The 15,933-nt window shown below is 41.3% G+C and overlaps 1 protein-coding gene across 1 annotated transcript in view; it reads left to right on the top strand.

Moving 5' to 3' along the window:
- Window positions 1-320: 320 nt before the first annotated feature.
- The window catches only part of ARNT2 (aryl hydrocarbon receptor nuclear translocator 2), a 260,460-nt gene continuing 244,847 nt past the window's right edge, over window positions 321-15,933 (top strand). The window contains exon 1 of the mRNA XM_036737135.1: window positions 321-908. Coding sequence (XP_036593030.1) covers window positions 878-908 — 31 coding nt within the window. The 5' untranslated portion in view covers window positions 321-877. The remainder of the gene's footprint in view (window positions 909-15,933) is intronic.

Below are 15,933 nucleotides of genomic sequence, written 5' to 3'. Positions count from 1 at the left end.
AAAGATGACAGAGACATCTCAAAACTGAAATAACTGGTAGATCGTGTACAGCCGCTGGGCACCACACATGGAGTGGTTTCGTGGTCCTATCGTGCAATACGCCAGGGGAGTTGCTAATCCTCCTAGGCCCCACGGCTCACCAGGGGCTGGTGGACTAGGTCATTTACGCTAGGCACCAGGCAACTCCCTCTTTGTTTCTATGTGGCCTTTCTACCTGAAACCTCTCCCTACCTTACCCCTCAATCCCTCCCTGTTCTGCCTTGCCTTCTTCACTCCCTTGCGCCCCTTCTCCGCCACTGGGCCACCGGTGGCAGCAGAGCGCTCCAGCCTCGGGAGAGGCGGCCCCCGGCTCTCCATCCCCTGCCTCCAGGACGCCTTCTCGGGGGCAGTTTCACTAAGCAGTCCCAAACTTTGGGGGGTCTTAATGCATGCAGCCCCAAGTCTCGCGTTGTTACGGCTCAGACATCTTGGAGAGGCTGGCATTTTTACGCGGGGATCTGAGATTGCTTTCCTTCTTCTCCTCGACAAAAGGCTGAACTAGAGGGGGTGGGGGGGAGAGGAGGAGGAGGAGGATAAGGAAGAGGAGCAGCAGCAGCAGCCTTGGAGCTGGGCCTGGGCGGAGCGCAGCGCCGAGGGGGAGAGGGCGAGGGAGGCAGGCTGGTGGGTGTGGGGAGCCCTGGCTTGCGCGCTGCGCTGCGCTCCGGCCTCCCTCCCTGTCCCTTTGTGTGGGTGCTAGTCTGCAGCGCCTCTGGCCTCCGTCCCTTTACGCTCGCTCGGGGCATCCAGTCTGCTCCTCCTCCTCCTTCCTCCCCGCCCTGGCCCGCCCCCTCCCCTCCCCTAGCTCCTTGCATCGCTCTAAATTCTTCTTGGAGACAAGATGGCAACACCGGCAGCGGTCAATCCTCCGGGTGAGTAACCTAACCTGTGCCTCCCGACCCCTGCCACTGTAGCCGCCTCTGCTGAGGGAGTCTGGCGGGGAGGCGACCGAAGGGGCGCTTCCTTTGGGGCGGGGGAGCGGGTGGGGACCATCTGGTACTGTCCCGTTCCCCCCGTCTCTCCCGCCCCCCCCCCCCGCCACACAGTGAGCCCATCTCTAGAGGTGCCTGTCACCCTGTGCTCACTAGCCGCGGCAACATCATTGACGTCTCTAGGATGACCCGGAGGAACCAGGAAGGGGCTGTGGAGCCAGGACTCTGCTGAGCATCTTTGGCTGGGAGAAAAGCCAAGGTGGGGGTGTGTGTGTGTGTGATGATGATGATGATGATGGTAAGGCGCCAGGAACAACCATCAGGTTCAAAGGGGCCCATCCTTTTCTCCTCCCGCCCTCAGCCCCATTTGAGCCCAAAGGAGTGATCTCTACAGCTGATTCTTAGACACCCCAACCCAATCAGCCTGGGCCATTGGTCATCAGGTTGTGAGTTATGTTATTGTACTGTTTGTTGTGGGCTCTGATCATGGATACCCAAGTTTAGGGCTCATATTCAACTCCTGGGATTCTTTTCTTTTCTGGCACACAGTAAGTTTGCTCAGCAGCTGGTGAGGGCAATAGCAACAGCGAGAGATGGGCACAAAATAAATGTTGCTATTATGATCATAATTTAAAAGCAAGGTACTGAGTTTCTGCCCAGTCCAAATATTTTTAATTTTGCCTTACCCGGTCTGAGGTTCAGATTCATCTTGGTAGATTTTGAAAAAGAAGGTGTTTCACAGCCATGTGCCAACATCTGCCTGCTTTAGGTTCTGGGCTGAGAGAGAATAGTTTATTTGTAAAAGTACACTACCTGTTAGAGACTGGCTTTTAGACTACTTCATGAACAGAAAAGTTGTGTAATTTGGAACATCACCTTTTAGCAGGAGGTGTGGGAACTGTCTAATGGATTTTGGTTGCTGGACAGCTCAGTAAAACCAGTTTTCTGGTAACTAAAACTTGAATCCCTAATTCTGATCAACTTTTATTACACTTGAAAAGACCATATAGTCTCACAAAAACCTATTAGAGGTGGAAATCTTTTTAAAAGAGAGTTTGGGAATTTGAATACTAATACAGGATTAGGTTGGGAATGAGCATAAAGTCTCAGGGACAGTTTATGGTACAGAATAGTATTACCTCATAGTTTTACTAAGTTTTTTTAAAGCAAAAATCTTTGTACAATATAGTATTCTGCAACTATTAAAAGCAAAATATTAATAAGTGAGTTGAAGTATAGATAGTATCAACTGTAATAGTTATTGATAACTAACCTGAGCCATGGTATAAATTTATGATGCCATTTATAAGCACTTGTCAACTTTCACCTGAAATCATAGAACTGGAAGAAATCTAGACATCATCTATTCCAATCCACTCATTTTTACAGTGAAACCCAGAAGGTTTAACTGACTTAATAAAGGTCCTACAACGAGCAAGTGGCAGAGCTGGGCCTAAAACCCAGGTCTTTTAAGATTCTTCATCAAATATATTTGTAATTGTGGTTCAGTTTCTGCTATCCAGGGAACTCTGTATCTTAGAATCTGTGAGAAATCATGTGGGTTATTACATATATAATAGTAAGAAATTCTGTTTGGATATCGTGTTCATTTTCATTTATCACTTGCTGTAACAGACTGAAATGGGTCTTTATAGAAAACTTAATATGTTTATTCAATTGTTTGGGTTCCTTTGACTGAATGTCTCAGTTTTCCACAGGTGAAATGCATTAGCCTCAAGTGGCATAATTTAAATATGGATTTAAAGTGGAGAAAAACAGATTTCAGATTTTACCTTGGGACAAAATGCAGCATAGAACTCTATTGTCACATCTAGATTGTAACCTCCCTGAGGACACAGGCCATGTTTTGTACATCTATGTGTCCCTCACAGTGCCTAGCGTTGTGCCTTGAATAGAATGCAGCTTTTAACACTGTTGATAGCCTTCTCTTCATGGATACTCTCCTCTTGGGATTTTCATGACAATGCTCTCCTGGTTCTTCTACCTATCTGACCTTTTCTTCTCAGTTTCCTTTGCTGGATCTTCATACATATCATGCCCACTAACTGTGAGTTGCCCCCCCACTCCCACCCCAAGGTGCTTTCCTATGTTCTCTTCTCTTTTCCTTCTATATTATCTTATTTGGTGATATCAGCTTCCATGGATTTAATTATCCTCTTCATGAAGATAAGTTCCCGATCTATATATGCAGCTCTCATCTCTTTCCTCAGTAATGGTCCTACATCACCAACCTTTTGAACATCTTAAATGAGATGTCCCATAGGCATCTCAAACTAAACATGTCCAAAAAGTAGTTCACTATCTTCCCTCCACCTGGAACCCCTGCCCCCAACCCTCCCTTCTTCTGAACTTTTCTATCACTGTGAAGGGTACCACCATCCCCCGGGTCATCTAAGGTTGCAGCCTTGTCATTCTTGACTCACTTTTCCTCATCCATATTTCCAATCTGTTACCAAAGCTTGTTTTTTTTTTACCTTCAGAGCATCTTGCTCCACTCACACAGCCACTCTCCCTTTCTCCTGTTCAGGCACTTATCTCCTCTCACCAGGACTATTGTAATATCCTTCTAACTGGTTTCTCCCCACTCTAAACCATCCTTCACTCAGTTGCCAAAATTATTTTCCTAAAGTGCAGGTCTTCCCATGTCACAGCCCTATAGAATAAACATCAGTGCTCCTCTATTACCTCTAAGATGGAGTAGAAACTCCTTTGTTTGACATTTAAACTCTCGATAACTGAACCTGAACCTTTCCACTCTTTTTACACTTTACTCCCCTCCATGCACTCTGAAGTCTGGCTACCCTAGCCTACTTGCCATCCCTTGCACGCCCTTTCATTGCATTACCCTGGCTATGTCCTATGCCTGTGATAATCTACTCTCTCGCCTCCACCTTAGTTTCATTGGCTTCCTTCAAGACTCTTCTCAAATGTCGCCTTTCCCAGTTCCCCTATTGCCTTCTCATTTGAGATTGTTCTGTTCCTTTTTCATCATGTCCCACTCTTTGTGAGCCATTTGGGGTTTTCTCGGCAGAGATACTTGGAGTGGTTTGCCATTTCCTCCTCCAGCTCACTTTGCCGATGAGGAAACTGAGGCAAGCAGGGTTAAGTGACTTGCCCAGGGTGGTACAGCTAGTAAGTGTCCGAGGTGGGATTTGAATTCAGGAAGATGAGTATTCCTGACTCCAGGCCATGCATTCTATACACTGCTGTGTATATTGTTTGTACCTACTTATTTACATGTTTTCTCCTCTGTTTGAATATTAGCTTCTGGATGGCAGAAGTGATTTTTGCCTTTCTTTGTGTCTCTAGTACCTAGTACATAGCAAGCATTAATAAATACTTTTTGACTAATTGATCAGTAGACAATAAGTATTGGTTGATTGATTTATAGATGGGTTTTATTTGTATTCTTTCATGCTGATTTCCATGGAGGAAGAAATGGGAGGGGGGAAAGATTTTTCCACAAAGACCATGGCCCTAAATCCATTCCTTTCCCCATCTTTCTGATGAATTTCGTAGTACTCCTTCTTCTGCCCTCACTACTTCCCTCTAGCACACAGGAGAGTCAAGTGTATAATCAGACCACCATGGTGTGATGAAATTGTGGCCTACAAGAGGCTTATACAGTTGAAGTGAATCCATGTAGTGTTGGTTACTCACCTAGCTCGACCTGTTGCTTACGGCACTGAACTGTCCCTTCCAGGTGTCCCTGTTGCCACTTTTTTTTGGTCTGAGCCTCTTACTACTGCCTTACCTTAATTGTGATGTGTAGGCTCTCTTTGCTATTAATTCAATAAAAGACTGAGTGAGAAAGGGTCTTAGAGCTCGTCTAGTCTGACCCTCTCGTTTTGCAGATAAGGAAGTTGAATCCTAAAGAGGTTAAGTGATTTGCTGAAAGTTTCACTGGTAGCAAGTTTCAGAGACATGCTTCAAAATCAGAACCTCTGTCTTCTCTATTTTTTTTTCTACTCCCCAGAATGGTTCAGTGGAAAGAACACTGGTTTTGAGAGTCAGAACACCTGGGTTCAAATCTTAGTTCTTCCTGTTCCTATTTGTGTAACTTTAGGCAAGTTATTTAACTTCTTTGATTTCTGTTTAAAGTGGGGTGGGGTAAAATAGATGACCTCTGAGGTCCTTTCTGGTGCTAAAATGATCATCCTTCTATCAACTCGTTTCTTATACTGGTTGAGTATATATTATTTGCAAAGCATATATTCCTATGACCTGGTGCCCTGGATGAAAACATTCTGCACATTGAGTAGTTTATTCTTATCTCTTTCCTCTGGCCTGTGATATATCTTCTAGGGGAATATCCCCTGCCTGTGCCTCCTTTCTATAATTGTCCTATCCCTAGTGACACTGGTTTTCCTTTGCTCTGTATGTCAGGTCTCCACAACACTGTTCCCCTTCCCTCCCCTCCCACACCTTTTCTTTCCTTTCTTCAGAAAACACCTATTAGTCATCTCAGTCCTGATAGTGGTTATTGCCCACTCACCTAGCCAAGCTGAGGGTCCTCTGCCCCCCAAATCAGAGAAGATAGGTCTCCCTATGTCTCCCTATTTCTGTCTCTTTCTCCATTCAGTGATTCACAAAGCACATTTGCATATTAAAAGCAACCCCTGTTGATTTCCCTGGAAACACTGAAAATACTCAAGACCCCACATTTACATTTTAACACTGTCACCTATGACCTTCTGTGGGGGTGACCCCATAATTCAGTGACTTTTTAGGGAATCCATAGTAGAATCAATCACATTCTCCCTGTCCTACTTCCTTCTCTTGCCAAGGCGTGAGAGTGGGACACACAGATAGCAAAAAGGAAAGACATACCTGAGGACCCTAGACCATTGTTGCTCCTTAATTTTTTGTATTGAAAGGTTCTTCCCCCTTCTCTGTTCTCATTGCTTACTCTTTTTCAGAACTATGAGGCCAGTCTGAGAAGCATCAGCAATATTTTGTGCTTCTCCTCTGATTATGATATTTAAATATACTGCTTTCCCTGTGGGGAAGTTGAGGTATACTTTCTGGAGAAGCAGCTGCTTTTGTTCTTTTGCTTGGGTTTCTTTCCCTAATGTTGCCAATATTAAAGATACTTCCTTTCTGTTTTTTTTCATTAATTTTTTTTGGTTACTAGTGAATACAAATGTAAATTTTCTTCTGATGGACCATTTTCTGTTTTACTTAGGAATGCTGTACCTTTTCCAGATACATTGCAGTTTCCTGCCTTGCAAAAAAAAAAGGAGTTGGATATCATGAACTCTAAGGTTCTCCCTGGCTCTAACATGTGATTCTGTGAAAAGGCACGTATGAGAAGGGGGAGACTTTTATCTTCTTCGATTCTCGACTGTAATTTGGAATAGTTGCTGTAGTGATACCTTCTCTCGCAGCAGGGACTCTTGTCCCTAATGTGTCCCTCAGTATGCCCAGTCATTTGCAGAGGGATATGTAGTTGGTAGCTGCAGGCTACTAAAGAGAAAACTGATTTCTTGTGTTTAACTCCTAGATGGATCAGACTTCATCTCAAATCTTACTTCCTAGTCTCATCAACCAGACTTCATCTCAAATCTTACTTCCTAGTCTCATCAATTGGAGATTCATTTGTGAATTACTCACTCCCCATTTGGGGAGACGGATATTCCCCAAGAGGACTAAGTAATTAATATTTCAGCCTCACTTGTTTTAATCAGCTAGTCTTTGAGCCTCACAATGAACAATACAATCATGGTATTTTACCTACTGGAACTCCTGTGGACCTCCCAAATGCATCTCTGGACACACAAAAATTAACCCCCAAAACATACACAAAACAAGGCCTCTGCATACCTCTCCTAGAAGATGTTTACAAGCAGAGTACACATAGAGAGAAGGGAAACAAAAGCATTGGGTTTGATTCTGAGTGACAAATTTGGGGGAGGGTATTGACAAGCTAGGGTCTTCTTGATAAGAGTGTGCCCAGAATGATAATGAAACTGGAAGTTCTCAGGAGAGCATTAAAATAGATTGAAGGAGCTAAGGATTTTATCCAGAGGGAAAAGAAAATTTGGGAGGATGTGATGGCTATTTTCCAATAGCTGAAGGGTTATTACATGGAAGAGAAAGTAGACTTTAGGGGATAGAACTAGGAGCAATGGGTTTGAAGTTAGAGAGAGGCAGATCTTGGTCTGATAGAAGGAAGAACTTCCCAACTCTTAGAATGAGGTGGTGGGTTTCCCTTCATTGGAGATCATCTATCAGAAGCTGTGACCACACACCATTTATGTTGTAGAGAGAGTTGGTATGGATTAGTCATGATGCCCTTGGAGAACCTCTGAGATTTTGCAATTTCCTTTGATCTTTGATCAATATCGTCCCTAGCAATTAAGGGTTTTCATTGAGAAAGGAATCAGGAAAAAGGGGAAAGGAGCTAGATACCAGTGGAAGTGAGAATTCTGCTGATATGACCCTCCCTTATCAATCTGCTCCCCTCAACTCCTCCTTCACCATATTTATAGCATAGTTTCTCAGGGCTTCCTTTATTGGGATTATCTCTAGAATTGATCTTCCCTCTCCAGGATTTCCCTTCACTGATGAAATCATGGACCAGTCCAAGACAAAACAAAACAAACCTCCAACTTCTACCTTACAGGGTTGTTGTAAGACTCAAATGATACAACAGTTGTCAAGCACTTTGTAAAACCTTAAAGTAAATATCAGTTATTGTAGAATGGAATCTTAGCTTTAGAGATGGAAAGAAACTTCTGGGGCACCTAGGTACAACCCCTCATTTCACAGGTGAAGAAACTACAACCCAGAGAGGTTGTGACTTGCCCTAAGTGGCAGTGAGAATGTGCTCTAAGATCTCCCAACTAAAAATCCACAACTCTTTTCACTGCATTCTCAGCTTCTCCTTTTCTCTTCCTTTTCCACCCTCCACCCCGAACTGCACCTGTTTTTCTGGGAGATTTCTCTTCTGAGAACATATTATTTTTCAAGTGAAATCATTCTGGATAAGAAAACATTATCCTTTTGAAAACACTGGGTTGCTACACACTAGATTACTGGTTTTAGTATGTCACAAGGTGGAATTAGTTGGAAATTATGTATCTGACTGACCATATAAAGGGGTGGTGTGTCTACTGGAAGTGAAATAGTTAATTTTAGACCAATTAGTAACAGATCCAAAACCATATTAGATGGAATAGTTGTGAATAGTAAAGTTCCAATAGGACCCTTGTCCAAAAAAAATGACTTGACAGTTTATTTTGAAATCATTCAATCCTCCCTTTAGACCACACAGATTATAATTTAAACACAATCGGTGCTTTGCTTCTGGTTTGCCATTCTTGGTAGCTGGCCCTGGGGATCAGGCTGTTCTTTGTTCTCTCTCCAGAAGAAGGTAAGGTACTCTTGGTAGACTCGCTACTGTTCACTTTTATAATAGGCCTCTTCATTCATTATACTCAAAATTGTTATTCTTCAGTGGGAAAGATGTGGGCTTGAAAGTTTCAAGGTTAAGTCCTTCACAGACCAGCAAAGAACTTTTTTGTTTCGCAGGCTGCTGATCTGACCTTTAAGAAATTCAATTAAAAGTGCAAACCTTTTCCAAATGAAGGAACTGTTATCTGCTTCTGTGGACTTCCCCAGAGCTCAAAGTATCCTTTGTTGTGGTGGTTGTGCTCTGGCTGTAGCAGAAACTGGCTGTTGTTTTCTTAGGGCAGTTAACACTTGCATGGCCCACTTTGAGATGGCTGATTTTTTTATGTTTTTCAGAGAGCAATTTCCCCCTCTACTTATTAAGCAATGAATGCCAATACCAATTACGATGTTGATAGATTTTGCCCCAAACACTTTGGGGTTATGAGCGTTGAAACGCTCTTGGAGTGAGAACAGGTTGTTAGTGACACATTCCTTGATTTGGGAGCTTTGGGATTTCTAGGAATCGAATTTGACAATCTCAGAGGAACATAAAACACCAAAAATGTTCGCCAAGGTGATTGATATGTTCTTGGTAGGTTTGGTGCCATTAAAAAAATGATTATCACACAGTGTGCTAATGCAATGATAATGAATCATCATATAACAATTTATGCTTTATGATTATCCACTGATCAATAAACGGGAGTCAGGCAGACAGGTATATTACTGCCTCCTCTTATTTTTTTTTTATTTTTCCCTGGTAAATCATAAAACAATTGAACAATCTTTATTGTTATCTTTTGTTTTCATATCACATTCATTTCCACATATGTCGTGTCTTCCTTCTTGCCTCTTTTTAGAATTTAGCACATGGGGAGGAAAGGTATTTGGTAGACATGCAGCATTTATTGGTGATATTGACTAGGCCTATACTCTTTCGCATGTTCTTCCTTGCCTCATTGCTTTTTTTGACCTGTATCCTGTGCCTTCTGAGAACTGAATCTGAACCTCCTGTGATTGGTCTATTTGTTCAATGTTTTTCCAGTGCCTACTATGTGTAAGGCATTATGAGATGCAGAGAAGTATAAGGTATGAGCTCAGGCCTTGAGGGTCTCACTGTTGAGCTTGAGAGAGAGTATAAGTGCCATATAAGTGGGATAGGCAATACATGCCTACAGTTCAGGAAGGGAGGAGAGCTCCAAAGTAGGCTAGAGTAGGGGGATTGGATGAGTTTTATTGGCATGTAGTTGGGGTGGCATAAATCTCAAATGTTGAGGTGTTTCAAGATTATGTTTCTGAAGACCTGATTAATACTTTGAAAACTTGAATCAATTGAACTGGCCACAGTAAGTAACTCTGAAAATAACCTCATGAAGTTGGCATGGTTTAATGGGCTTGGAGTAAGGAAGATCCAAATTCATGGGATATTTGTTTATTGATATGGCCAGCCCCTGCTTTTTGCTATATTTGGTCAGTCATATAAAGCCTTTATTATTTGCCCACGCAGTGTAAGCACTGGAGATACAAATGTATACTTGGAAACCGTATTAGAAAGTAGGCAGGGGAAAAAAAAAACATTTCACTCTTCTGGTCACTGTAGCCATAGTTATTCTCTTTTAAATTTTTGTTTTTTTGTTTTTTGAGGTAATCAGGGCTAAATGACTTGCCCAGGGTCACACAGCTAGTAAGTGCCTGATACTGGATTTGAGCTCAGGTCCCCTGACTCCAGGGCTGGTGCTGTATCAGTTGTGACACCTAGCTGCCACAGAGTGTTATGCTCTTTTGCCAATGAGTCAGGGATTCTTAACTTTTTTGTGTCCTGGACACTTTTAACATGTTGGTGAAATTTATGAATTCCTTTTTAATGCATAAAATAACTTATATAGGATTGATTACAGAGGAAACCAATCATATTGAAATAGTTATGAAAATATGAAAAAAAAGCTCATGAACTACAGGATGAGACACTTTGCAATAAGTGGTGGTACTGAGGGTCATCATAATAATAGTAGCAGCAGTAGTAATTATAGTAGCTAGTATTTAGTGCTTTGAGGTTTACTAAATGCTTTCTATATGTTTTTATTTATTCTTACAACTATCTTATGAAGTGTCCCCATTTAACAGGTGAAGCTCAGGGAAAGTGAGGGATTTGTCATGGGTCACATAGCTAGTAAGGATAGGATTTGCACCCATGTATTCCTGGCTCCAATTCTAGCACTTTATTAATAATGAACCAATTGTCATTTGAGTAGATCGAGGTAAAGGTGAAAATATAGGTACTTTTTAGGCACCAACAGATCAGTAGCAAAAGTGAAATTAGCAAAAAGCTAAGACTGCCTTTATTCAACTTCTTCTCCAACTTTCCTCTTATCTGCTGCCAAAAAGCTTTTTGTACCTACTTGTTTGCCGTGTGTAGGGAATGTCATTGGATCAGGTGACGTAAAGTTGTAACAAGAGAAATTAGAGATAAAGTCTCCTTAAAGATGTGACAAGAGAACGCTAAGAATTCTATGCCATGGATCTCAGGGCTGTGGCAGCTGAAAAAAGGAAATGGGCAGGGGGAGGTCATTGGACTTTCTGTTTGTTCTCAGAAGAGGAAAAGAAAATATTGGCCTTTAAAGCTGATCTAGTGTTCTGAGAATGACAGACCCTTGATATACCTTGAATTGACTAAAAATGAAAAAAAAATGCAAGAATTTTACTTATTTTAGGTACAGTACCTATGTTTTCACCACATCAGCAATTTAAAATGATGCCTATTCTGGGATCATTTACCATAACTTGATATGCTTGGCAAGCTCTGAAAGGAAGAATAATGATGGTAAATAAGAGGGATCAAGAGTCAGAGCTTTTTTCTGGCTTGGAAAAAGCAGTTCCTATCTAAAGTCTTTGGGTCCTGCATGTGATGGGTAGTGCGTAAATGGGAAGAGTTGAAGGGCTTTTCTGAATAATTCCTTCCCATCTCCTTTGCCTGCTTTTGGGTAATTACACAGCCTATTCTTTCCCTTTTGCCTTCCTTTTTCATAGCTTCAGCTTTGGAGTCATAGGATTTTGATTTAGGGGGGACCTTGGATCTCCTTGGATTTCTCCTCATTTTGCAGAGAAGGTAACTGAAGCCCAGAAATGATGTTCCCCTAATCACATATGTTGCAAATAGTAGAGCTTGGTTTCAAGTATACTTTTCCCCATTGCAAATCCAGTGATTTTTCCATTAGAAAGTAAAATTCAATTCAATCAACATTTATTAAGCACCTACTGTGAGCTGGGCACTGTGCTAAGCGCTGGATTACAAAAAGAATTAAAAGATATTCCCTGCTTTCATGAAGCTTGTTGTTGGTCCTTCTTTCTCGAACAGGACCAGTGACATCATGAGGGTGATTTTTTGACTTTCATATGAATTGGATTTAAGTGAGGCAGAGCTTCCTGAAGTCATCACTCTCCTCCAGAGTCATTGAAGTCCAGTGACAAGACAAAAGTTAAGATGACTGGTGATGGCCTTTCTAAATTAAAGTCTTTCCCAGGTCTTAGTTTGTCAGGAGCAATAGCCATTCAGTAACTAAGGGCTAGATGAGGATTGAGACAAAAGATGGCCTAATCTAATGGAGGAGACAGCGTGCAAACAGAAGTAGACAGAGGAAGCTATAAATAGGATAAATAAGAAATAATAGAGAGAAGGCACTGGAATTGAGAAGACTTAGGGAAGGCTTCCTATAGGTGAGATTTTTGTTGGGACTTAAAGGAAGCCAGCAAGGTCAGTAGTTGGAGTGGAGGGAAGATAGCATTCCAGACATGGGGGAGCCAGAGAAAGTGCCCAGAGCTGAGAGACGGAGTGTCTTCATGGAACAGCCAGGAGATGAATCACTGGATCCAAGGATACATGCTGTATCAGGCAGTAAGGTTTAAGACCTGGAAAGGTAGAAAGGGGCTAGGTTATAGTTTTGAATGCAAACAGAGCATCTCATATTTACTCTAGGGGGAACAGTCAGCTACTGGAGTTTATTGAGTAGAGGAGTGAAATGATCAGACTTACATTTTAGGAAAATCAAGTTAGTGGCTAAATGGAGAATGGATTGGAGCAAAGTGAGACTTGAGGCAAGCAGACCTGGTATTGCAGTAACCAAGGCATGAGGTGATGAGCCAGTGTCAGAGGAGAGAAGGGGGCACGTTAGAGAGATGTTGCAAAGGTGAAAATGACAGGCCTTGGCAAACACCTTGGATATGAGAGGTAAGAGATAGTGAGAAATCCAGGATGACTCCTAGGTTGTGAGCCTGAGGGACTATGAGGATGGTGTCGCCTTCTATGGTAATAGGGAAGGTAGGAAGGGGGCAGGGTTTAGGGGGAAAGACAATGAGTTCTATTTCAGATGTAATGAGTTTAAGGTGTTGACTCGACATCTATTTTGAGATATCTGAAAGGCAGTTGGAGATACGAGATTGGAGATCAGCAGAGAGACTGGGGCAGGAAAGGTAGATTTAAGAATCATCAGCATAGAGAAAGTAATTAAATCCAAGGGACCTGATGAGATCACCAAGTCAAGTAGTATAGAGCTAGAAGAGAAGAGAGAGCCCAGGACAGAATCCTGAGGAACACCTATAGTTAGAGTCTGTGATCTGGAGGAGGATCCAGCAAAGGAGAGAGAGAAGGAACAGTTAGAGATGTAGGAGGAAAACCAGGAGAGAGTGGCAGAAGGAATACACTCTTAAAGACATGTTCTTTATAGCTTTAAAAGTCTATACTTTATTTTGGAAAAAATGGTTTTTCATTTTCTACTGGTGAAATCAAATGATGTAAGGAATTTAACATCCTTGACAAAAAAGGGGACATAAATTCCTTATAACATTAGATAAATGTCAGCCTTTGTTATATTAAATTGAAAATAAAATCATGAAGAAATGAACCATCAAATATCTAAATAAAAGTTTCATGTGAACAAAAGATGTAGTATAATGCAGTGAGTATTATACAGATGTGTAGTCAGTAAAACCTAGGTTCCTTTCCCAATTCTAACATTTAATAATTATATGACTATGGGTAAATCACTCAGCTTCTCTAAGACTATTAAGTTATAGATGGATTGGGATAAAAGAAGCTCCTATAGTGAGGAAATCACAGATCTTTGACATATAGTCATAGGTAAACATAGAGTCATGGGATCTTTTTTCAATTCTGAAATTCATTTCAACCAACATTAAACATTTGCTTGGTGGAAAACACTGTCCCTTAAGTGCTAGAAGGAGCTTTAAAAACCATTTAGTCCAACTTCTTTTTACAGATAAGGAAAGAGTCCCAGGGATGTTTAGTTCTTGGAAAAGATGATGCAGCCTTTGAGTGATAGGACAAGTACTGGGTCTCCTGACTTTCAGTTCAGTGATCTTTTTAATATACTACATAAAACCACTTTATTCTAGACTGTATAACCAGGTGTCAGATTTTGTATTTTCCATTTCTTATCTGGTTGGGACCTTCCCAATTTGGCTGGGAAATGGAAATGCTACGGTGGGAATCATGGGTTCACAAAATGTTTTGTGACCCACAAACAGGAGTATGGTGGTAATGTTTAATAACCAGCTCTCTGTACAATACACTTTTAGGCTTAAACTGCATTATTAATATTTTCTCTATCACTTTCTTAAGTCTAGACAATCAACAAAACAATATATCAAGCCCTGATCTGTAGCATTTATGGATTCCTGAGGGGTAAATGTTTACACTGAAAATTCAACGATCAAATCTTGCCCTTCCAAGCTGGCTCCAGCATATCTGTGCACTACAACCTAAACTTTAACACTGAAGATGGAACTCTACTATTTGTCGTAGAAAATAATCTACATAATACAGTGAGTACTCCAGTACATCAATATTTCAGCATAACCACAATCACATTAGCAAATTAAGAAGCATTTATTAAATACCTGCTATATACTAGGAACTATTCCAAGCACTAGAGATATAAAAGCAAAAACAAAACAAAAAAGGGAACAGTTCTTCCCTCAAGGAGCTTACATTCTACTTAAAAGCTTATATTCTCTCAATGTAGGTACCTCCTCTGCTGGTGCTGATCATAAGTCATCTGTGCTTATCCGTCCTGAGCTGATCTGTCCTGAGCTGTTCTTGTCCACGGCCTCCCATTATTCCTCTACAGAAGGACGTTGTTCCCAGAACCCCATCTATCTTTTGTCCGGATTGTTTGACAACTAAGGGACATAATGGAGGGCTATGCCTTCTACATAGTAGACTTAATGTTTGTTAAATTAGATGGAAAGATTTTTCAAAAAAAAATATAATACTCTGGTTCAAATGCAGAGTGATTATATTATAAATACAGGTCGTGCAGCAGCATTGGATAGAAGGCCAGCCTTGGTGCTAGAAAGGCCTAGGTTTAAGACCTCTTAGGAAAATTTCTTCAGCACATAGTTTAAAATGCTACCTTATCATTCACAAGGTGGACCACCTTATATTAAATAACCCCAGTATTTTGGACATGCTTGAAAACAGATGATATCCAATATTCCTTGACAAAAATGCTGAACTTGGGAGATCAGAAGAGGTGGTTCGATGCCTGGTGCTGATATTTGTTACTGTGGCTGTGTGGCCTTGGGTAAATATTTTACTTTTCTTGTCCTCAGTTTCTTTCACATGAGGTTGGAGGAAACCTGGGGTGGTGGTGGTGGAGGTAGAGGTGGAAGACATTGGACTGGATGGTCTTTAAGTCTCCTTCTAGTTCTAACATTCTACGCTTCTTATCTCAGTATAGGTTATAGTAGATTTTTATTGAAGCATTTAAAATTAACTCTTTCTTCAACTAAATGACAAAGATATATGACAAATAAAGTAATTATAATCAAATCATGTAAAAATTATCATATCTCTAATGAAGTCAATAGGAAACTGAAGAGTTTAATTACAAGCTTTACTAACATACAAATTGAAAAGCTTTTCAGGTAAGTTGCTCATATGGAATGTCTGAAACAGATAGTAATTAACGATCTGGGATTTTCATTCAAATGTTAATTACTGTCTGATTTGTCCCTTTCTTTGCCACTGTTGCATATCCTGCTTTAGATGCTTAGTTTCATTTTGATATTTTTTCTAGTTACTTCAGGAGGGAGGATGGTACATTTAAGAAGGAACACTTGACTCTCAAATCCAAGGACTCCTAGGTTCAGATTCCCACCTCTGACTCTTACTATGTGTGTGATCTAGGGCAGTCACTTACCTCTCAGAGTCGCAGTTTCTCATCTGTAGAATGAGGGTAGGTGCAAGAAAAGTACCTTCTAGCTCTCGATCTGTGAGTCCATGATCTTTGACTCTGCCTCACACCTCCTCTTTCCCCTCCTCAAGCCTCAGCCAAAAACAAAGCTCTCCATGTTTTCCTAACTTAGACCACATTGAGCTATCCCAGACAAAAGCAGGACGTTCTCAATTGCTAGGTGAATTCAGGCCAGTGAAGATAGTCAACTCGGGTAACTTGACCCATAACTAAATAAGTGGATGAACGATTTAGCAATATCAAAGCAGAGCCTCATTCAGAGGAGATGGGGAGAGGGA

Source organism: Trichosurus vulpecula, chromosome 8, assembly GCF_011100635.1.
Source record: "Trichosurus vulpecula isolate mTriVul1 chromosome 8, mTriVul1.pri, whole genome shotgun sequence".
Classification (NCBI taxonomy): Eukaryota; Metazoa; Chordata; class Mammalia; order Diprotodontia; family Phalangeridae; genus Trichosurus; species Trichosurus vulpecula.
Note: the sequence above shows the minus strand (reverse complement) of the source record. Positions and strands in the feature narration are given on the sequence as shown.